Below are 22,286 nucleotides of genomic sequence, written 5' to 3'. Positions count from 1 at the left end.
TAAGTAGGGAAGAGGCAATTAACATGTCCATCCTAAGCTAAACATGTAGTCTAACGTCTTCATCCAACAGGTTCATAAGGAAAGAATATTAAAGCGATAATAACAGTGTGTTTCATTTATGACCTGTCAATTCTGGTGTATCCCTTACGTGAAAAGTCTGGAGTTCATGAGTAATCCTAGGGTAATATTGGGTTAGTACTTTACCCATAAATGTAGGCATGATAAAGAGGTACAACAGCAACTGGAATGGGTGAAGCACCTATAACACTGGATCCTACACATCCCATTATGCAACTTGCTAGCGTATTTCATTAGACAATTCCTGATAGGTAAACGGCTTTCTCTGTCATTTCCAAACAAATTTGTGACAAATTCAGTCAAAATTGAAGTAGCAAGACTGTTAAAGGAACACCGTGTCAGATCAGATGGAGGTTAGATTTTTGCCCCTGAGAATTTAGTCATTTCTGTACCCTAAAAAACATCTCAGGCGGGAAGCCACTTTAAGGGTTCATTATCTTCAAACATATAAATCCTAAATGTACAAGCAGATGTCATATTTTTCATTACTGGCCCTTGAAAATGGAAAAAAAATGCAAATGGGTGGTTTGGGGTTCCTCGGGAGTCTGCGAAATTATTTATGTTGGACATTTCCATTAATTCAGTGTTTGATTAATGTTAAATCAAATTTGAGGGGCTCTAACATTAACAGAATCCGATTTATAGAAAGTATGTCAAACCAAGGTAGCAATTTGTTGCCTTTGTGAGATGTGGACTCATTCTTCAATGAACATTTGTATGAAAAATTTAAAGTTTCTTCCATATGAGGCATTCTGTACATAACTGACTACAGTCACAACTGACTGGCGTTCAGTTAGAGAGAGAGAGAGAGAGAGAGAGAGAGAGAGAGAGAGAGAAAAGGGATGAAGAAGAAAGTGTCCAAATATGGTATTATTTCAAGCTAAAGAAAACAACAACTTGGTAATGTTACAGTCGGTCCACGTAAAACGAAACTTATGTCGCCTCGGCAACAGCACGATGGCACCTGATCAGAAAGCAGCCGGTGTTCTGTCAGCGGACCACAGACGAAGTAACAGCAACTTTAGCATTTAACTGAAATCATGACTGATTGTTGAGTTGAGGGCTAGCCACAATCCTCATCTGAAAATGTAAACGCCTGCGGTTGCTGTTCTCCTCCTGGTTGGCCCGTGAATTTGTGTTGTAACGTCACAGTGATGAGTTAAACGGGTATCGGAGAGCTGCACATTAGTAAGTTGTCGCATTCGGGTGATGTTTGTGTTGGTAAAGCAGCAAGCAAACAATGCATGAATTGATGAAATAATATGTAGAAGCTTCGAGTACTAAAATCATCGTTAGCTGCAGCCCTAGTAACTCCCTTCTGCTACATAGCAGACAATATACATTAATATAGAAGCAATTATAAAAATGGTAAACAGAAATAAACTATAATCACTGGAGCAGTGCTGAGGATGAATCAGAGTTTATATAGCTTCTAGCTAGTCTGATAGTTTGGGGGAAAAATCTGCTCTGCAGTCTGGTGGTGTTGCAGCTGAAACCTCTATATCTCTTCCCAGAAGGCAGCAGGGTGAACAGGCTGTGGCTGGGTGGGTACTGTCCTTTAGTGTCCTTTGGGCTCTGCAGGCACCTCACCTCACCGATATCACTGATGCTCGGGACATGGGTGCCAATGATCTTCTGCGCAGTTTTAATCACCCGCTGAAGAGCCCTCCGGTCCTGGGCTGTGCACATCCCATGCCAGTTAGTGATGTTTCCAGTCAGGATGCTTTCTATTGCTCCTCTGTAAAAGCTGACAAGAACTTGGTGTGGGAATTTGGCCTTCTTAAGCTTCTGAGTTCAAGTTTTTGAGCTTTCTTCATCAGCGTGGAGATGTGAGACGACCATGTCAGGTTCTCTGTGATCCTGATTCCCAGGAACCTGAAACTATTCAGCTGCTCCACATCAGCACCACTGATGTAGACAGGAGTGTGTGTCTTTATCTCCTTCTTCCTAAAATCAATGATCAGCTCCTTGGTTTTGCTGACATTGAGCAGTAGGTTGTTCTCTGAACACCACTCAGCAAGATTATCAATTTCCTACCAATATGAAGTATTATTGTTGTTTGAAATCCGGCCATTGATGGTGGTGTCACCCACAAACTTCACAACAGAGTTCTCTTCATGTCGGGGAACGCAGTCAGGAGCGGGCTGAGCACACAGTCCTGGGGGGCTCCCGTGTTGAGCACTAGAGTGGAGGAGGTGAGTCCGCCAAGCCGAACTGACTGGGGTCTGTTTGTGAGGAAGTCCAATATCCAGTTGTAGAGTGTTGTATTTAAACCCGGAGTTTGCTGATCAGTTTCATGGGGAGATTGTGTTGAATGCTGAGCTGAAATCCACAAACAGCATTCTGATGTAGGTGTTGTTTTTCTCAAGGTGTGTGAGGGCTGAGTGGAGGGCATTGGAGATGGCATCCTCTGTGGATCTGTTGGTTCTGAAAGCAAACTGGTGAGGGTCCAGGCTGGGATGTTGTTCTTTATGTGCTGAAGAACCAGTTTCTCAAAGCACTTCATCAGAATGGGGGTGAGAGCCACAGGGTGGTAGTCGTTCAGACTAGACACTGCAGAATTTTTAGGTCCAGTAACGATGGTGGCTGTTTTGAAGCAGGTTGGAACCCTCTCCTGAGACAGTGAGATGTTGAAAATGTCAGTAATAATATCAACCAGCTGATTGGCTCAGGTTTTTAGTACACGGCCAGGAATGTTATCTGGCTCAGCTGATGTACTTATTAACTCTCAACAGGACTCTCCTCACATCTGCTGTGGACACATGGCCGGTCCTCTGGATGTGGAGTAGACTTTACAGCTGACTTCTTGTTGAGGAGATCACAGCGGGCGTAAAAGGTGTTAAGTTCATCTGGTAATGTGGCCTCACACATGCTGGGGGAGCTCCTGCTTTTGTCGCCTCTGATGTTTTTGATGGCCTGCCACATATCTTTAGTGTTGTTGGTGTTGAGGTCTCTCTCCAGTCTCTGCTGATGTCTCCGCTTTGCCTCCTTGATGCCAGCTTTCAGTGTCGCTCTGGCGGTGCTGTAAGCTTCTTGATCACCCGACCGAAAAGCAGCTTTTTGGCTCTGAATAGAGCCCTCGCCTCTCCATTCATCCAGGCCTTCTGATTGGGGAATGATTTTATCGTCTTGTGATCACCAAATCATCAACACATTTGCTGATGTATGATGTCTCTGATGATGTATCCTTAAGGTTGATGTGGCTCTGCTGGGTGGCGGCCTCTCTGAACATACTCGAATCTGTGCTCCCAAAACAGTCCTGCAGAGCTGCTGTAGATTCACCTGTCCACACTTTCACTGTTTAAATTATTGGCTTGACCCTTTTAATCAGCTGGGTGTAAGTGGGCTGAAGAAGCAGAGAAATATGGTCTGATAAACCAAAATTAGGACGGGGGAGGGCTTTGTAGCTGCCAGGAATATTGATGTAGACGTGTTTGTTCCTCTGGTGGGGATGTGGACATGCTGGTGGAATTTAAGTAAAACAGTTCTGAGATTTGTTTGATTTTTGTTTTAAAAGAACCAGCAACAATAGAAACACCATCACCATATTTTGTCTTCAGTGTGAAAAGATACAATCAGCACTCACTACTAGGTCAAATGACTCTGTAGTAGTCACAGGTATTTATGGGCTACAGCTGTGATTGGCAGATATGTAAATTTGACTCCCGGGTGAATACACTAATCATTTGTTTCGATCTGCGGTTGTCTATAAATGTTTTATCCATATGTTTACGTAATATTAACATACTAACACGCCATCAGTTGTGACTTTATCCACGCTGTGTTCTCTCAGAAAACACAAACACCGTAAACACACCTGTCACCTGCCCAGAACGGTACTGTTAACCAGAAACACTGCGGCTACATCTTTTTATACAGCGTATAGGATAAACACAACAACCACCGTAACATTGTAAGTTCCGCTGGTTGCGCTGCATTCTACCGTTTACTAATCCCGTTGCTCCTTCTCTGGGGCTTGGGTACTTGTTGGTTTGTCGTCAGCTTGTTGGCGCAGGGTTCTGATAAGTAAATGACAAAGGATTAAACTTTGCCATCACAGCACAGCAGCTGCTGATAGTTGACCTCATCACAGCAACAGGATCAGCCATAAGGGAAGCAGCTTAAAAGAGGTAATTTGTAATACAGTTTAATATTTACATACTATCTATGCTGTGGTCCAGTTCTGCTCCTGCTAACTCGTACGGTCTGGAAAGATTGTAGATTGTGTCATTTGCACAAATATGACACAGGAAAAAGACCAGCTGGTATATCGGATTTTAAAATCCTCAAATATCAAACTCTCATATCAGTCAGCTCTTCTTACTAGTAGTCAAAAACTCCTCACCTTACAGATTTCTAAAAACAGCATTATTATCTTCAAACTCCAAAGCGGTGGTGTCATTTTTGTACATGTACATACCTATCTGTTAAAGCAAGCAGAATATTGATATTTGTAAGAATTTGATTATCTTTTTATGTCTGTTTATTATGGCATTCCATAGCTTTGTGTCTGTGTCCTCATGTTTTTGCCCAAACCTTCACATTAAACAACCAAAACAGAATGTTGTTACATTTTTAGGAAATCATACTCATCATACTAGCCCCAGATTGGGGGTCTGTGGTTAGGAGTGGGCAATGTGGATATACTCCTATAGCTCAGTATATATATTTTATATTACTATATTGATATTGTAAATTAATAGAGAATGGATAAAATTACTAGACAAGCATATCTGTTTTGCCTAATGAATACATGACAAATCAGTTCTTCATCACGTTGATGCAAATAATCATATAATCACTTTAAATTGGCATAAAGCAATTTTGTCCACTAATTTGTGATATTGCCCACACTGTCTAACCTTCAACCCAGATGTATTAAATACGTTGTTACTATAGAATAAATGGTATAGAAAAAACTCTTGACAATTGACTTAGCCCTGTTTGTACTCTGTACTTTGATATTTTTTGTTTCCAGACTACTGAAGATAAAGCAGTGAAATGGAATGAGAAGCAGAAGATAGTGTACACTGCTCAAACATCTCCCGGGTCAAAGAAAGGTGATTGCATTTTCCAGCATCAGCTTGCCTACCTGTTGTCTCTGCAGACTTAGAAGAGTTTTTATGTCTTTGCAGATACCAGCTCGCTGTTCCCATCCTCGTACAGTCCAGAATATGTGGAGTCCAGCTGGTATCAGTGGTGGGAGAAAGAAGGATTCTTCAGTCCAGAGCAACATGTGAGGATTTTAGAGCAGAACAACACATTAAACTATAACTTCTTGAATAAAGCTGCTGTTCATAAACTAAAGTAATGGCCTCAGATATAAGGTTATTCAAAAATAACTTTCATGTCACTTGAATACAGCCTTTCTTATAAGTAAAATTAAATAAAACATAGCAATTGTGTTTAATGTTACAGAATCTTTAATGTCTAGCTGAAATTTCTCTTTACAAGATTTATTTCTTGAATATCAGTGTGGAACAATACAAATAAACATCAAACCAGAAGTTCCATTCTTTCCTGTTAACCCAGCCCCAGGCATCAAGCTGACATATGACATACACGCATGAAGCTTAAGCATACACACACAAACACATATGACACAAATGACAATGACAAAAAAGGTTGTATATGAAAGTTACAAAAAACAAAACGCAAATAAATAAATAGATAATAAATAAATAAATAGTGATGACTAATTAGCTGCATTTCAAACTTTAAAATGTCCTACTGTCATGTCCATCAGGAGAGGTTATCTCACGCTGTGGATCAGACCTTCTCTCTGTGTATCCCTCCACCAAACGTGACTGGTACTCTGCACCTGGGCCATGCTCTAACTGTAGCTGTAGAAGACTCTCTGGTTCGATGGTAACACATTAGAATCAGAAATACAGAATGTTGTGCAAAGTAATTGTCGCTAGTAAAGAATTGAGTTAGACTGTTTCAGAAGGCATATCTTTTGATGGAGCAGTAATATATGAATTTTTAATCCATCAGGAGGAGGATGCAGGGCTACAGAGTATTGTGGGTCCCTGGTTGTGACCATGCGGGTATTGCAACACAGGTATGACATCATCTTCTCTTCTTCCTCTTCTATGACAGTTTGTGATTTAAAGGAAAGGCTCATTTTCTCAGTTCTCCCTCAGAACAATTTTTACATAACCATATGTAAGTTAAAACGGTTATTTGTGGCTTTATATGTTTTTCCTGTCCACTCCTTACATAGTCCCAGTGCAAGGGGGACAAAATCCACAGTCCTCGTTGGTCTGTAGCTTTGGAAGATACCCAATTGAATTGACTAACTCAGACTGCTGACACTTCATATTAGCTACTATTCAGCTGAACTTCAGAATTAATTTTTGCACAGAATGGGGATAGTGGATTATGTCCTTCATCACTTACATTGGAACTGCATTAGGAGATTTTTTTTACAGCCAGTAACCAATAACAGTTACAATGTACATATGGGCATGTGGGTATTGTATGAAGATAGACTTGAAAAAATGTGAACCTGTCCTTTATTTGCCATTTTTAATTTTGCTACCTGTTGGTTCCGCTGATGACAGTAATGTTACTGGATTTGATAGCTTGAACGGTCTTGTCCCCTGCAAACAGTGAAGATCAGTGTTGCCAACTCTTTTCAATGGAAGGTTGTGGTTCAATAAGTCACTAGAAGTCATCAGATGATGTACCAATCTGAGTATCAGTTGCGATTTGAGTATTGTTTGTTTGTAGCCTTCATGTGTAGGATTTGAAATTTTCAGACTCTTGTGTCTTCCAGTTGTAGTAAAGAGGACATTGTGACAGACATCTGTCCATGCATGCAAACATAGACCATACCTGTTCTGTTCTGTCTTCTTTTTATACAAACAAAAAATAATTTGAAAGATGTATCACATAAAGTGTGTAGTCTCTATGCTCAAGTCGAGATGTGTTATTTTTTCACACTTTGGAAAGCTTCCTCCAGAACCAGTATGTAATTGTTTTCATATACAGATTAGTACTTAAGAAAACTGATCTTAAGACAGGACCTTCATATAAAAGACATCTCTCAGAGCCATGGAAATAAAAAGCTCCGTAGGACAACCTAGAAAGTGTGGGAGAAGCATAATAATTGTTGTTTCGTTATTATGAGGTAAATTAAGTTCACGTTCCGGATTTATATCAGCTTCGTATCATATCTACGACAGATTTTTTTAGACAACCTTAAAAAATGTCATCACGAAGTAATTGTATAAGCTACTTTTGAACCATGCATCAACTTGTGTGTGTAGACAGTGGTGGAGAGGAGACTGCTGAGGGAAGAAGGGAAGGGCAGACAGGACTTGACCAGGCAAGAGTTTCTACGGGAGGTGTGGAAATGGAAGAACGAGTGAGTCTTCACGTTAACATCATCACTTCTCATCTACTATTTGGTCTACATGATGTTGGCTTCAGTGAGGTGAACCCTTTTGTCCCTGTGTGTCCTAGGAAAGGAGAAGCGATCTACTACCAGCTGAGGACACTCGGAGCTTCTCTGGACTGGAGCAGAGCGTGTTTCACTATGGATCCAGTAAGTCTGCCGTCACATACCTTACTGACTTACTGTATTATGGTACCTGCAAAAAGTTGGTTGAAAACCTGTATGTGTAGAAGTTTAAAATAATTGTTGCAAATGATTCGAACGGCGTTTCACTTGTGGACCATATGTTCTAAAAAATATTTGTTCATGGGAATAATAAGACTTCTGAGTCATCATAAGTCATTTGTTATTTATACCCACTAAATTAAAGCATGGATTAAAAGTTAATGTAAAAAAATTCTGTCCAATTTTATACACTGCACATAACATAAATTAGACACTGTTTGATTATTAATGCATTGATTTATATGTGAGGATAAAGTACAGGCCAGGAGAGGTATTTTGAGATAGAACCAATGCTTAAATAATCAAAGAAGAATTTACAGTGGCCGTTGGATATTCTTTCACTAATAAATACTTTTGCTTCTTTTCTGACACCGGTTATTACGCCCTGCTTTAATTCGGTATGACTAATAATAGTAATAATATGCTGCATTATAGTACTTTTCCTTTTATTATTCCCGCTTGTGCTCAAAATGACACATGTATATTCCTGCAGACTTACTCACTCCCTCACTCATCTGTGTGTGTCACATCAATATTTAGTTTTCTACCATATATCAAATGTGAATGTCAAGAGTTAGACATTTTCAAATACTACACAGAATAGTACACAGAGGGTACAGTACATATTATGTGAGCTTTCCTTTTGTATGCTTCAGTATATTGAAATTTATCACAGGCTATAAGGAGTGATGAGTAAGTTTTTATATTAAAGTGAAACAAATACACACCTTTGAACTGTTTGTACTGGTTGAGATGTTTTATATTTCATTTCAGGGCTTCAGCAGGGCTGTGACTGAGGCCTTTGTCAGGCTGTGTGACTCTGGTCTCATCTATCGCTCAGAGGGTTTAGTTAACTGGAGCTGTGCTCTGCAATCTGCCATCTCTGACATAGAGGTAAAACAGCATAACATGGGTGTACAGTAAATACCACAGGTGGACAAAGTAATGGAAAACCACATATAAGGGATGTAAATGGCTCCTCCTTTTCCATGGAGCTGTGGCCCCCCCTCGCTCAACATCCGAAAGCTATTCTCATCATTCTAGGCAGTGATTAGGACTTGAAGAGTTGTATATCTGATTAATAGCTAAGTTAAAATATTTGTATCCATTTCTAAGGATAGTCCATTAAATATAAAGCTTAAAATCAATGTTTGAATTTTCAGTTTTTAAAACAGAAACAGATTTAATGTCAATATGAAAATTAATCTCTACAAATTAATCTAAACGAATTACAGTTTTAAAACATAGAAGTTTACAGATTTACTGAAGAGGAATGCCTTAAAGGGGATGCGAATCTGCTTAATTCTTTCAACAAAATCATAGGTGTCTTTGATATAACTGGCATGCAAGATCAAGAGAGGATTTAGGAAATGATCAGTAAACTCAGCTGTATAGTAGGTCTCGCTGCTACAGTCAGACACAGTAGGACGTCCTTGAGGGATCTCATGAGGTTTGCTCCAACTCGCAGGAGTCTTATGAATTTTGGGCAGCATGTAGAACAGCCTGGGTCAAGGAACGCTGTCACCCTTCAAATATAAAATCTGTTTGTGACTAACCACAGAGGTCAGGGCGACGGGTCTGAAGTCCTTTAGTCCTGTGGTCCTTTGTTTTTTGGGGACAGGGATGATGGTGGAGGCTTTGAAGCAGGCTGGCACATGGCATGTCTCCAGTGAGGTGTTAAAAATGTCTGTGAACACCGGAGACAGCTGATCAGCACAGTGCTTCAGGGTGGATGGGGAGACAGAGTCTGGCCCACCTGCTTTGCAGGGTTTCTGCCTCCTGAAAAGACCATTGACTTCCCTCTCTTTGATGGAGAGAGGAGGGGAGGGGGTGGAGCTGGCCAGCTCTGAGGAGGGAGGGGAAGAAGTGGTGGACTGAGACTGAAGCTGATCGGACTTCTCCGCTCAGATGGTGCGGACTCCTCCGCACCATCACGGGGGATGGTGTCCGATTGACTCTCAAAGTGGCAGTGGAACTGGTTCAGCTCATTTGCCAGGCGAGAATCGTTTATGGAGTGGGGGACTTTGAGTTTATAGTTTGTGATCTGTCTGAACCCCCTCCAGACAGTCGTTTGCAGAGAACTGTTTTTTTAGTCTCTCTGAGTACAGTCGTTTAGCTACTCGCACCTCCTTGCTAAAGATGTACTTTAACGCCCTGTCACCACTCCTAAAAGCCTCCTCCTTTTCCAACCTCAGCTGTCTGAGTTTAGCTGTAAACCAGGGTTTGTCATTTTTATAACTCACCCTAGTCCGCATTGGAATGCAGCTGTCCTCACAGAAGAAGAAGAAGAAAATGGCATTGCACAGATGTGTGCTGCAGGCTTCCTAGAGTTTGTGGCTGCAATCTGTGTGTTTTTAGCAAGTGATTTATTAAAGCAGCAGCTCCTTAAGCAGTCATTCCCTGGACTGAACCTGGTATTGAACCTCCAGGTGCATGCTGGTAGAGCTCATAAGCGAAGTTCAGAGGTGGGATTTCTATGAGATTGCTAAACTCAGAAAATAAACAATGGTAACAACATGGTAAACAAAAATTTTAAAACCAATGAAAACACAATTGCCTCAAACTCTGTAGTTGTTGTTATCATCATCATTCTCATCAACAAAACCCCTCTACACCTTCACCTCCCCCTCCGTTATCGTCTTTAACAACGCCTTTTAGCACAGCCCAGATGGTAACAATGCATACTCAGAGTTAAGGGAATGGGCACTCTCTGAGCGGATGGCCTTTGTTTTTGTAAGCACCTGCTTAATAAACATATCTTTCAGACTGCTGAACTGAACTCCCACTATCTTACTGGCCACTTTAACAATCCTAGCCAGGGCATTTTTCTCTTTGGTACCAAGGTTGCCATTCTAGCAGATGAAAAAATAGATTCAATGAACGCTCTGTAGAACAGAGTCATTGGAGTCTTGTCAATCTGGAATTTAGCAAGTTTCCATAAACAAAAAAGCTGTTGCTGGCCCTTTTTGCACAGCGGTGCAGTATTAGAATCACATTTCCAGCTGGTAAACATAGTCCATCTCTATTGCCACAGCTGTTGATGCCTTGGTAAACAAGACAAGGTTTTCATCAACAGCAGGTTGACCGGTATCCTAGCACCCCTCATAAAACAAAAATGATATTCTCACATTGACGCATTTCTTAGCTTTTATCCAATTTTGTCCACCTGTTGTGCTTTTTTTTTTAGCATTATTCATTTTAATCTGTGCATGATCTTGGTCTTTGCAGTAACATAAAAGTTCTATGGATGTCAACTTTAAAGTTGTGGATTTGCCGTCAGGTTGACTCAAAGGAGCTGTCTGAGCAGACCATGTTGTCTATTCCTGGTTATGAAAACAAGGTCGAGTTTGGGACAATGCTTACCTTTGCATACCCTATAGAAGGCCATGGTGAGTATTTGTTAATGTCTAGAAAGTTATACATATTGTTCTTGGGGTTGTTCTGTTTTATATTTTTTTATGATATCCATTCCTGCCATTTTTCCTTCTATATTAGATGGAGAGGTGGAAGTGTCCACCACCCGTCCTGAGACTATGCTGGGAGATGTGGCTATAGCTGTTCATCCTGATGATCTTCGATATCAGGCTAGTACCAATTTTTGATTAAGTTTTAATGAGGATGAGGCAATGAATTTCACTGAATTTAGATAGCTATACACATAGTTAGGAAATATGAATATAAATATTTTCCCAGTTTGTTTTACATATTCATTGCATCTGGCTTTTTTGGCCAAATGGACCGAACTGTATACATTAACATGCTGAACAAACGAGCATGCTACAATGTGTACAAAGTAGTTTGACTTGAAACTAGAGAAAACAATGATATATAGAGATTAAAGATTTCACCATATGCTAATCTGGAAACACAGTACTCTGAGCAGTGGTTAGTGTGTACAGATGCTGGTGCTGAATTTCTGAAAACTGCACACCGTGTACTGCGGTCAAAATAGGTCAAATATGGTACCCATCAATACTCAACTAAACTACAGGAGAGTGTACCAGGGCAGTTGTTCTCTTGCTCTACGTGGTTTTCAACTCACCAAATTAATTTTTACTTTTGAATATGAACTCTTCAAACAGTACACTGCTTTTACAGGATGAGGAAGTATTCAAAGTCAGTATCATAAGAAAATGTTGCTGTTTCTAGTTTTTTAAAACTCTGTAGTTATGTGGTCTGATGCGTCTGACTTCCCAGAAAGGATCAAAACGGCCAAAAAAACCCTCAGTTTGTAGGAAAGTGGAATCAACCTTTAAGTAAAATCTCCAAAATCTATATAATGATACTCACACATACACATCATCCTAACTATATGTCAATGCATACACAGTCATGTCTAATACATACTAAACCTGTCACTAATATACATACGTAGACACATGCATATTCAAATGCACTTTTATTTAGCTGTTTTAACCTGAATTTAACAGCCTAAATAGGTATGGGGACTGTACACTACCTTCTGCTAACCCCTTTATACACTATACCTGCTGCAATGTCTCTACCTATTTTTATCTGTATTGCCCCGATAAATATGTATGCAACAAGATGTACATTTATGTATGGATTAGGATGGATAAAATCTGCCATGGTCAGTGATGGATGAAATACTCAAATATTTTACTTAAGTAAAAGTACCAATAACACATTGTAAAAATACTCCAATAAAAGTCATGTGTTCAAACTCAAACAAGTGTTAAAAGTAATATGAATAATTAATATTAATAAATTACATAATTAGAACTGATTCATCAATGTGTAAGCAGCATTTTACTGTTGTAGCTTATCATGTGTTTCTGTATGTAAAAAAACAGCTACTGAGGCTGTCAGATAAATGTAGTGGAGTACAACGTGTCCTTTTTACTTACAGTGGAGTATAAAGGTAGGATTAAATGGAAATGGTTCTCGAGTAAATGTGATTAGCTCATGAAGATGCGGCTGCCAGTAGCTCTCTAAAACGTCACTACATTTTTGTTTGGGTTTTTTTGTTCACTTATTATTGAAGCACATATGACAGAAGAACACCCATCAACATCTGGAAAAGAAGAACAGGGATTGGATGTTGAGCAGACCTTGAGACACAACATCTTCCGACCACCCAGCCTGATTAGTTGGACCAAACATTACCCCAAGGGAATGGGGAAGAGAGCCAGGATAAGAGCTAAGCTAAATCAGTTTGTACCTACGGCTACTCCACCAACCAGCCTACTCTTGGCTAATGTCTGGACACAGGAAAACAAAACGGATGAAATAAGACTCAGGGACTGCCGTGCCCACATCTTTACTTTGTTTATTTCCCAGATGTCACATTGCTAGATGTCAGAATTCACCGGTTTTTTTGTTGCTGCTGTTTACATTCCCTCAGATGCAAATTCATGACAAAACAACCAGGTGATATTTTTATTTTACCTTTTACCTAAATTCCACCAGCATATACACATATACGTATAGGGGAAGCAATAACCTAGGCCAGAAAGCCTGGATGAATGGAGAGGTGAGGGTTCTATCCAGAACCAAAAAAACTGCCTTTGGTTGAGGTGACAAAGAAGCAAAGAGCATCACCAGAGCAAGACTGAAATGTGGCATTAAAGAGGTGAAGTGGAGGCATCAGGAGAGACTGGAGGGAGACCTCAACACCAAAGACATGTGGCAGGCAATCCAGACCATCACACGCTACAAAAGCTACAAAAACGTCTCCTCAACAAAGAGTCAGCTGTAAAGTCTAATCCACCTCCAGAGGACCGGCCACTGTCCGTATCCACAGCAGATGTGAGAAGAGTCCTGCTGAAAGTGAATACGAGTAGTTACTTAGTTGCAGAAAATACTGCAAATGGAGAACAGCAATGGCAAAAAGTAAAATATAGCAGGCAGTCAGCGTGGTAAACATATATTGGGAGTAGACGCAAATCCAGTGCAGCTTAGTATGGATGGAGCCTAAAGCTGCTGGGCCTGATAACATCCCTGGCAGTGTACTAAGAACAAACACCATCAACCTATCAGGCTGCACCTGAACTGATAAGAGGCCTGGATCAGGCCCTGCTCTGACTCTCCAATTGTTACCTGCAGCAAGTTGACTGTGCTCCGGATGCATTATTTGAGATTTGTTATAGTTATTGTTTCTTTGTTCAGTGGTGAATAAGTGATTTGATATTCATCTGTCAGTCAACTACTTAAGTGGAAATCCTTTGAAAGGACAAACTGTTGAACAGCTCTCATCTCTGGTCTTCATGCTTTAAATGGTACAAATGCAGAGGCTCTTTAAATAACCCAGCTACCACAAAGTCACATTTCTACATCGTCCTTCGAGATCGGATGAGTGTAACATCCCTTGTCCTGTAAAGCAAAGACAACTGCATATTTTCTGTGATGCCTCTGAAAGGACTTACGACTCTGTAGCCTCGTTCACGAGAAAGGACGAGAAAGGAGGGACTCAGCTTTCATTCTTTGTGGCTAGAACCCGGGTAGTTCCCAAAAAACAGCTCACTATTCCTCCTTAAGCTTTCTGCAGCCCTGATGGGAGCACAGCTGGCTCAGTCACTGAAAGGGACCCTATTAATCTTTGCTTTATTTTCTGTCGTATTTATAACGTTACAGTGTGCATGTTCATACTAAACATGGCCAAAGTTTCAAATAATGTGGTAAATGTTTGTAAAAGTAATCCGTGTGAGCACAAAGCTCAGGATTCAGACTGCTCTGAATCTACTAGGTTTCCAACATTTTTTTTCTACTTTCTCAGACTAGGACCTCGGAGTCTGGGCCTAAAAACCTCCTCCTCCCGGCGGTACAAAGCTCCTGTGCTAGTGGTGTAAACATCAAACATTTCAGAGAGCTCGAGCTCCCTGTCTGGGTAGAGGCAGCTAAGCTAATGGGGCAGATAGCAACACAGCTAACTGAGCTAACTAGCTAACTGCTCAGTTAGTACTTACTTTAAAGCTAACTCCATTAAATATGATCCAGTTTACCAAAGTCAGAGAATAAAGTTATAAAAGTTGTGTTTTTGTTCAGTAATCAGTAAAGATGGGTACCAAAACCTGCTATTAAACGGGCCCTGGGGCTGTAGTATTGATAAGCTCCAACTTTACCAGTTCTTTTATTGGTACTGTTTAATATGTTGGTGTGATTTATTATCACACTGTGTCTGTTGGGGCTGAACTCCTTCACATAAACTAGCACACACAATGGCTACCGCTTAAACTGGTAATGGTTAATTGATTAATTATTAAATGTTTTATCACATTTGAGGGGCAGAAGTTGAAAATCCTCCTTCCTGCCTTGAGGAAGTTATGGATATATTTCTATGGGCTCTCATGATCAAATTAGCCTTTTCGACATTAATCTGTGTCAGTCAGCTATTTAAAGGAATGTTTCGTGTGGACTAGTCCTTTAAATGAAACAACTGACAAGTCAAGCTACAGTATTTCATCACATAGATGTAAACCTGTAATACATCCTGTAATTACAATATTGCCTACGACTCCTGCTCACTGATCTGTTCACACTATTCCAATACAAACAGAACAAAGGGGACAGCTACCACAATATAAAATGCATAGCAGTTCATATATTTCTGTTGTCTCATGGTAGATAACATTATGTTGCTCAACCCTGCAAGATCCAAATTCAGACCAGATCAGAAACAAATGATAACTGACTAAAGCATGACATTTGTTAAGATAGCTGTGCTCATATCTTTCTACTTTGTTCCAGGCTGTTCATGGGAAGCAGTGTAGACACCCCTTCACCAACAGACTCCTGCCCATCATCACTGATTCAGTGGTGGACATGGAGCAAGGAACTGGTGAGGAAATGTGTGGATTTTAAGATTGTTGGACTAGTTAATGGAGATTAAAGGGGAAACATATCAGAAACAGTGCCCATCAACTTGCATTTTCACATATGTATAGGAATATTGTTATCGAAATATTCATGATCAATATTGCAATTTCACATTTTGTCAAATCAAGCAACCCTCTGAGCTGCTTCTGTTGATCAGTTCACTGTGTTTGTGTTTTGTAGGTGCAGTGAAGGTGACTCCTTCTCATGACCACACTGACTTCCTGCTGTCACAAAGACACTCACTGCCACGCCTTACTGTGATTGGAGGAGATGGGACCATGACGCCGGCCTGCGGACAGTGGCTGGAGGTGCATGAAGCACACTGCACACAACTGTTATTAGGGCTCAAAGCACAAGGGTGCTGGGAACCCTATTGAAATCACTGAGCATATTATTAAGGGTCTAAGACCGAGGGGGCTTGACTGGGCCAGATGAGTCTGGACTTCTTCACCAACACTTAACCATCAGAAAAAATAGACAGCTATTGGAGTCTCAAAGATTCACTGGAGATGATCAGAGTTCAACGGAATAGAGTTTATTATTTCACAAGACAAAGCCGACTAAGGCTCCAGAACCATACCGACTACACACTGGCTGTGCTCTGTGTTATAAAGCCCAGATTCTCATCCCTTTCCAGGTGGAGTCTTGGTAAAGTCTCCACCTATTTCTAAAAATGAACCAATCATACCGCAGGTCATATTTTGGGCACATCATCCTATTTTCTACTGAAATTTGCCTAGTAGGCATCTTCCAGGCTTAATTATCTGACTCCAGTGTTTTAGGGAAGTTCCAACTCAGATAAGACTTGGCCAAGGGGATCAGACATCTGGCCTTGGCACGTAACTCCACTGGATCAGGGGACCTAATTACCAATTAGATCACCTGGCACCATTATAAACGGGAATTTCCAGAGTGTGTGTTTTCAAAACCTACATAATATTACAGGACCAGCTTTCAACTAAGGCTGATTAAATGTGACAACAGAGTTTTTCTATCATGCAAACTTACCATCAAATGGGTTGATGCTTGATCCGCTGCTGGAAACCCTATGAAAATTACTCAGATTTGTTTTTATTCTTCTGTTGATAAAAGTCATACTGTAGCCTAAACTATAAAAGTTCAAATTCACATGGGTGGTAAAGACTGGGGCACACACCTCAGACACAAGAAAAGGACACGTCAACCAGCAGGTGGCTCTATAAACACGTTTTGGCTCATAACTCCCACACAGTATGTCCCACATTCAAAAATCTTATATCCATGGTTTCCCTTAATTAAGCTGCATCTAGTGATGTAGGTCACTCCCATTTGTACTTTATACTTATTTTTTTTAAATAAGTATAAATATGCAAAACCTACTTTTTCTATCTAGGCAGTGAGTCTGATCTGCACAAAACGTTGCATGTAGAATTTATGGACCCTCATGATCAGAAGTTGTATAAAGAATTTTGATAATTCCAAAAATGTGAGTTGAATGAGTTGTGATGGAACAACTACTGTGACAAAACATGAAGTGATGTCATATCTCCTCATAGGTCTTACCGATTAACACAAAACCTGGCCTAATAGTTTCCATCCAGCACTGGGGCTCTGTGCAACATTTGGCACCAATCAGCCACTAGATGGTACTGTAGTTGAAAATCATGAAATATGCTAAAATTATTTTTCCAAAGTACTGTATTTGAACTAAATGTTTTCTCTGTCCTGCTCTCCGCCTGCCACTTGTGTTACACCTGCGGGGCTGCTGGTCCAACTTGCCTCACCTTCACTGGCTGCCGGGGGCGGCTTGCGCTGGGGGCTTTGGACCCTGTTTACACCTGCTTTCAGGTCTAGTTATATGTAGTACCATATAAGTGGCGAAGAAATATGGTTCACCTGTAAATAGTCAGGTCCATTTATTTTAGACACTGGCACAAGTTTTGTTATTTTGGCTGTTTATCAAAACATATTGAAGTTACAGTTAAATAATGAATATGGACTTAAAGTGTAGTCTCTCAGCTTTAATTTGAGGTTATTCTCATACAAATTGGAGGGAGGGTTTAGGAATTACAGCTCTTTAATACACCTATCAGCCACAACTTTGACTACCTGCCTAATATTGTGTAGATCCTCGTTTCACCCCCGAAACTGCCCTGACCCGTCGAGGCACGGACACCACTAGACCTCTGAGGGTGTGCTGGTAGGTTGTTCTGTGGCAGGGAGCATTATCCTGCTGAAAGAGGCCACTGCTATTTAGGGCTGGACAATAAAACAATAACAATAATTATCGCGATACAATTTTTTTAAATAAATTTATCGTGATAATTATTGATATCGAAAGATATGAAACTCTTTATCGTGATAACATTTTTAGCCATATCGTCCAGCCCTACTGCTATCAGAGAATACTGTTTCCATTAAAGTGCATTTGTTACAGACCATGCATGGTAGGTGGTACGTGTCAAAGTAACATCTACATGAATCGCAGTACCCAGTGTTTCCCAGCAGAACATTGCCTAAAGCATCACACTGCCTCTGGCTGTAGTGCATCCTGGTGCCATGTGTTCGCCAGGTAAGCGACACACACGCACCCAGCCATCCACGTGATGCAAAAGAAAACATCATCAGACCAGGCCAACTTCTTCCAGCAAATTGAACTACAGTAGCTTGTCTGTTGGATCGGACCACACCTTCCTTTGTTCCCCACATGCATCAATGACCCTGTTACCGGTTCACCTCTTTTCTTCTTTGGACCACTTTTGATAGGTACTGACCACTGCAGACCGGGAACACCCCACAAGAGCTGCAGTTTTGAAAATGCTTAGACCCAATTATCTAGCCATCACTATTTGGCCCTCACTCAAATCCTGACGCTCATTTTTCCTGCTTCTAACACATCAACTTTGAGGACAAAATGTTCACTGTCTAATGTCTAATATATCGCACCCACTGACAGGTGCCATGGTAACAAGATAATCAGTGTCATTCAGTTCCTCTTTTTCCAGGGAACAAAAGCAATTAGAGAATTCACTCTAAAGCTGTTTCATGGACAGGTGTGGTCTAAAGTTGATCCCATGTGTGGCATTTGCATCTGGAAGCTGCAATGAAGCTTCACTGCAATGAAGCTGCCATTTGAACCCACAGCATGTGGTCAAAGGAGCTCTCAGTGCTAGTGAACCAGGCCATCCATAGGCTGCAGAGAGATAGCAGTAATTAGGAGGGGCCAAATCAACAGTATGATACATTCTGAGAAAATACCCACAAAAAGGCCTGGACATTCACGGAAGGCAAAAGTGGTGAATAGTCGTAGGATCCTTTTCATAGTAAATAAAAACCCCTTCACAACATCCAGCCAAGTGGAGAACACTCCCCAGGAGGATCATTGTCCAAGTCTACCATAAAGAGAAGACTTCACCACAAGGTTCATAAGTCTTAACATAAGTCTTAGGTTAACCTGTACCAGAATGATGGGAAAAAAATAAGTAATGGAGAAGGTTTGGAATGGCTGAAGCATACATCATAATCTGTAAAACACGGTGGGGGCAGTGTGATGGCATGGGCAAGCATGGCAGCCACTGGCACTGGGTCACTAGTGTTAGTTGATGATGTGACAGAAGCAGCCTGCTGAATACTGAAGTATATAGGGATGTACAGTATTGTCTGCCCAGATTCACTTCACTTTCAAGATGGACAGTGACCTAAAACATACTGTGAAAGTCACCTGATCTCAATTTCTCATAAATTGCACTTGCTGAAGACAAAACTTAAGGCAGTAAGACCCACGAACAAAACATTTTTGGTGAAATAAGGGGGGTGTGTATAAAAATGTTTGCAATTCCTAAACTTACTATTTTTGTTCAACCTATTGAATCAAAGCTGAAAGTCTGCACTTCAGTTGAATCAGTTGTTTCATTTCAAATCGTGGCGTACAGAGCCAAAAATATGAAGATTTATTGTCATCATTATGTGTCACTTTTGTCTCTTATAAGGGAGTGAAGCGTTTTGATGCCAGACAGCTTGTTGTGGATGCCCTTGTTGAGAAGAAGCTCTTCAGAGGAAAGAAGAATCACGCCATGATTTTACCCATCTGCAGGTAGATGAATACACAAAACACTGGACTTATCTGAGCTAGACTGACTTCCTGTGTGCATCTGTGTCTCTGCTCCTGCTCCTTGATACAAAGTTTTTTTCAACAGCTATTTTATATCTAATACCACAAACAGCAGCACTGTTTAATTTAAACTTAATTTACTCTGATTGCTGTTAATGATACACAACACAGCCCACACTGAAAAGTTGTTGCCTTCTTTCCTACAAGTAACATCTATAAGCGGCCGATAACACAACAATAGCAGAATTAATATTATCCAAATAGACACTAGAAAAGAACATAAATAAAGTAAAGCACTGAGCTCATAATAAAGATGAAAATACAACATTATCTATCATCTCTTTCAGGGAAATTACATGATTTTCAGTAGGGTTAGTGCATAAAGCGCAACAATACAGCAACAGTTTACATAGAATTTGAATTTGTAATTCTTTTATGATGCTATCATTAATATGCAAAACCCAATGTCATCATACTTTCCTATGTGCTATGATACTAGGGGTCCAAGCCCAAGCTGGGAGTCACGCTACTGCTCAGATTTTATTTTTATTCATCCGATGGTAAAAGCCATACTGTAGCCAACAGTAAACTTTATGTAAGTGAAATTCAAAGGGGAAGTATAGACCCCTGGACACACCTCAGATACAAAAAATGTCACATGTCAACCAGCAAGTGGCGCTATAATAAAGGTGAACATGTTTTGGCCAGTAACTCCCACATAGTATGTGGCTATGTAACAATTACTGCTCTAACAAATGTACAGCTATATTGAGTCACAGTGTTATTAAAAACAGGACATGTAGAGGTTTTGTTCTGCATTGAGGGTGATAAATGTGAGCGCAAAAGCAGCTGTTCAAAGAAATGACTGACAGCACGTAAAAGCGGAAACTTTAGACTTCTTAGTAAGAAACTGATATCCAACATACGGTAAACCTCCTCTAACTAATGTGTTTCGATACATGCTTTGATACGGAAGGTATCAATGAAGAAATGACGTTTGTCTGGCAGAGCAAGTCTGACCTGCAGTCCCACAGGCATCACCTGAAGAAGAACTTTAAGTGCACTATCACTCTGCAGAACATTGCATAAATCAGTGCATCTTGCTTGCTTTCCTTCATCCTTCTGAAACAATAGAGACTGCAATGTAATGTGGCAATTTTTGTGTTTTCTCTCATCCCCATGTTTTTTTCTCAGCCGCTCTGGAGATGTCATTGAACCTCTTCTAAAGAAGCAGTGGTTTGTCCGCTGTGATGAAATGGCTAAAAAAGCTATACAGGTAAGTTTGTGGCTGTGAGATATAGATATTTAGGTCAACCCTTATGTATTAATGGTTTAATTTGTAGTACAAGTGGCATCACATGTTTATAAGTAACCATGTCAGGTTTCAATACGAAAACATAGTGAAGAATTAAGCAGTCAAGTGATCTTATCTCATCATTGAACTTCTTGAAAGCATTTAGTAAACACTCAAATTTGAGTATTTCTTTCCCTGTCAGGTTGTGGAAGACGGACAGCTGGAAATCATTCCTCATTTCTACACCAAGAAATGGAAGAATTGGCTGTCCAACATCAGGTAGGCTGTCCTGACCTTTGACTTGGACAAAATTCTTGTATTTGAAAAGTGGTGTGAGGACAAACAATGGTTGTTACTGGTATGACATGTGGGTGACATTACCCCTCTCTGATAATGAATGAGCTCTTGTTATAACAGATGGGTTACACCAACAATGTACCTCTGTTTGCTTGACAGTGATTGGTGCATTTCCAGGCAGCTTTGGTGGGGTCATCAGATCCCTGCTTACCGAGTGGAGCTTCCTCATTTTACTGAAAAACAAGAGGTTGTGTCTGTGGATATTTGTATGTTTTGAAATATTAGATTTATGTGTTTTCGCTTTGTTGGAATGCAATTCAGTGTGTGTGTGTGTGTGTGTGTGTGGTGTGTGGTGTGTGTGTGTGTGTGTGTGTGTGGTGTGTGGTGTGTGGTGTGTGGTGTGTGGTGTGTGTGGTAGGAGCAGTGGGTTTGGGGACGGAGCAAGGATGAGGCCCGACAGAGAGCTGCTGTCAAATATGGAGTGAAGCCGGAAGCCATCAATTTGACTCAGGGTGACCTACCTCTTTTTACCCTCTTAACTTGCTCTGCTGATGAAAATCTTACTCGACACTGGCCTTGCAAGGCAGCATGCGTGGCTGTACAGTATCCAGTACAGTCCCAAGCAGGGTTCTACATCTGTCAGACAGTCTGAAGCGGATATCAGCAGAGCAAGAACCTAGGTCAATGTACAGCAGAGTATAGGGCAGGTAGCTTTTGTTAAAATATTATGACTTTATTCTTATTATCTGATGATGCAGATGTGTGGAAGAGATTTCGAATTGCCGTTGGTTCACCTCAAGATGCTTCTAAAACGTACACACTGAACCTTTAAAGTCCAGGGGTTGATGAATCAAAATTAATTTTTTATTTTTGACGTGAATAGGTGCCACATGCACATTTAAAAATGTTACTTCAGTCAGTGCCTGCGTGTGTGCTGACTCCGCAGGGATGATATTATATGAGAAAAGCCGATCTACCAGAGAATACATATCTGAAAGCAATACAGAATGCCTGTGAACCTTACTGCATTCCATTATACTTTTATATTTGAAATTGTCACCTGC

The 22,286-nt window shown here is 40.6% G+C and overlaps 2 protein-coding genes and 1 long non-coding RNA gene across 5 annotated transcripts in view; 2 read left to right on the top strand and 1 right to left on the bottom strand.

Moving 5' to 3' along the window:
* The window catches only part of LOC123976309 (ankyrin repeat and MYND domain-containing protein 2-like), an 817,726-nt gene that overhangs the window by 202,707 nt on the left and 592,733 nt on the right, over window positions 1-22,286 (top strand). The window lies entirely within an intron of this gene.
* Window positions 1-22,286, top strand: part of vars2 (valyl-tRNA synthetase 2, mitochondrial) — a 39,828-nt gene that overhangs the window by 1,396 nt on the left and 16,146 nt on the right. For 2 of the 3 annotated variants that reach the window (XM_046058335.1, XM_046058337.1), the window contains exons 3-18: window positions 5,057-5,138; window positions 5,214-5,314; window positions 5,825-5,946; window positions 6,076-6,142; window positions 7,353-7,450; window positions 7,549-7,630; window positions 8,480-8,599; window positions 10,986-11,094; window positions 11,201-11,289; window positions 15,413-15,503; window positions 15,722-15,849; window positions 19,510-19,613; window positions 20,826-20,907; window positions 21,128-21,204; window positions 21,382-21,469; window positions 21,641-21,734. In XM_046058335.1, the coding sequence (XP_045914291.1) occupies window positions 5,057-5,138; window positions 5,214-5,314; window positions 5,825-5,946; window positions 6,076-6,142; window positions 7,353-7,450; window positions 7,549-7,630; window positions 8,480-8,599; window positions 10,986-11,094; window positions 11,201-11,289; window positions 15,413-15,503; window positions 15,722-15,849; window positions 19,510-19,613; window positions 20,826-20,907; window positions 21,128-21,204; window positions 21,382-21,469; window positions 21,641-21,734 (1,534 nt within the window). The remainder of the gene's footprint in view (window positions 1-5,056; window positions 5,139-5,213; window positions 5,315-5,824; window positions 5,947-6,075; window positions 6,143-7,352; window positions 7,451-7,548; window positions 7,631-8,479; window positions 8,600-10,985; window positions 11,095-11,200; window positions 11,290-15,412; window positions 15,504-15,721; window positions 15,850-19,509; window positions 19,614-20,825; window positions 20,908-21,127; window positions 21,205-21,381; window positions 21,470-21,640; window positions 21,735-22,286) is intronic. The other variant, XM_046058336.1, reaches the window with a different exon arrangement.
* Window positions 16,061-16,908, bottom strand: LOC123976329. The gene is made up of 2 exons (XR_006826333.1): window positions 16,550-16,908; window positions 16,061-16,403 (listed from the first exon to the last, which is right to left on the bottom strand). It is a non-coding gene; the product is annotated as an uncharacterized LOC123976329 (long non-coding RNA).

The sequence above is a fragment of the Micropterus dolomieu genome, linkage group LG09, assembly GCF_021292245.1.
Source record: "Micropterus dolomieu isolate WLL.071019.BEF.003 ecotype Adirondacks linkage group LG09, ASM2129224v1, whole genome shotgun sequence".
In the NCBI taxonomy this organism is placed as follows: Eukaryota; Metazoa; Chordata; class Actinopteri; order Centrarchiformes; family Centrarchidae; genus Micropterus; species Micropterus dolomieu.
This window is presented reverse-complemented; position numbering and strand designations above follow the sequence as displayed.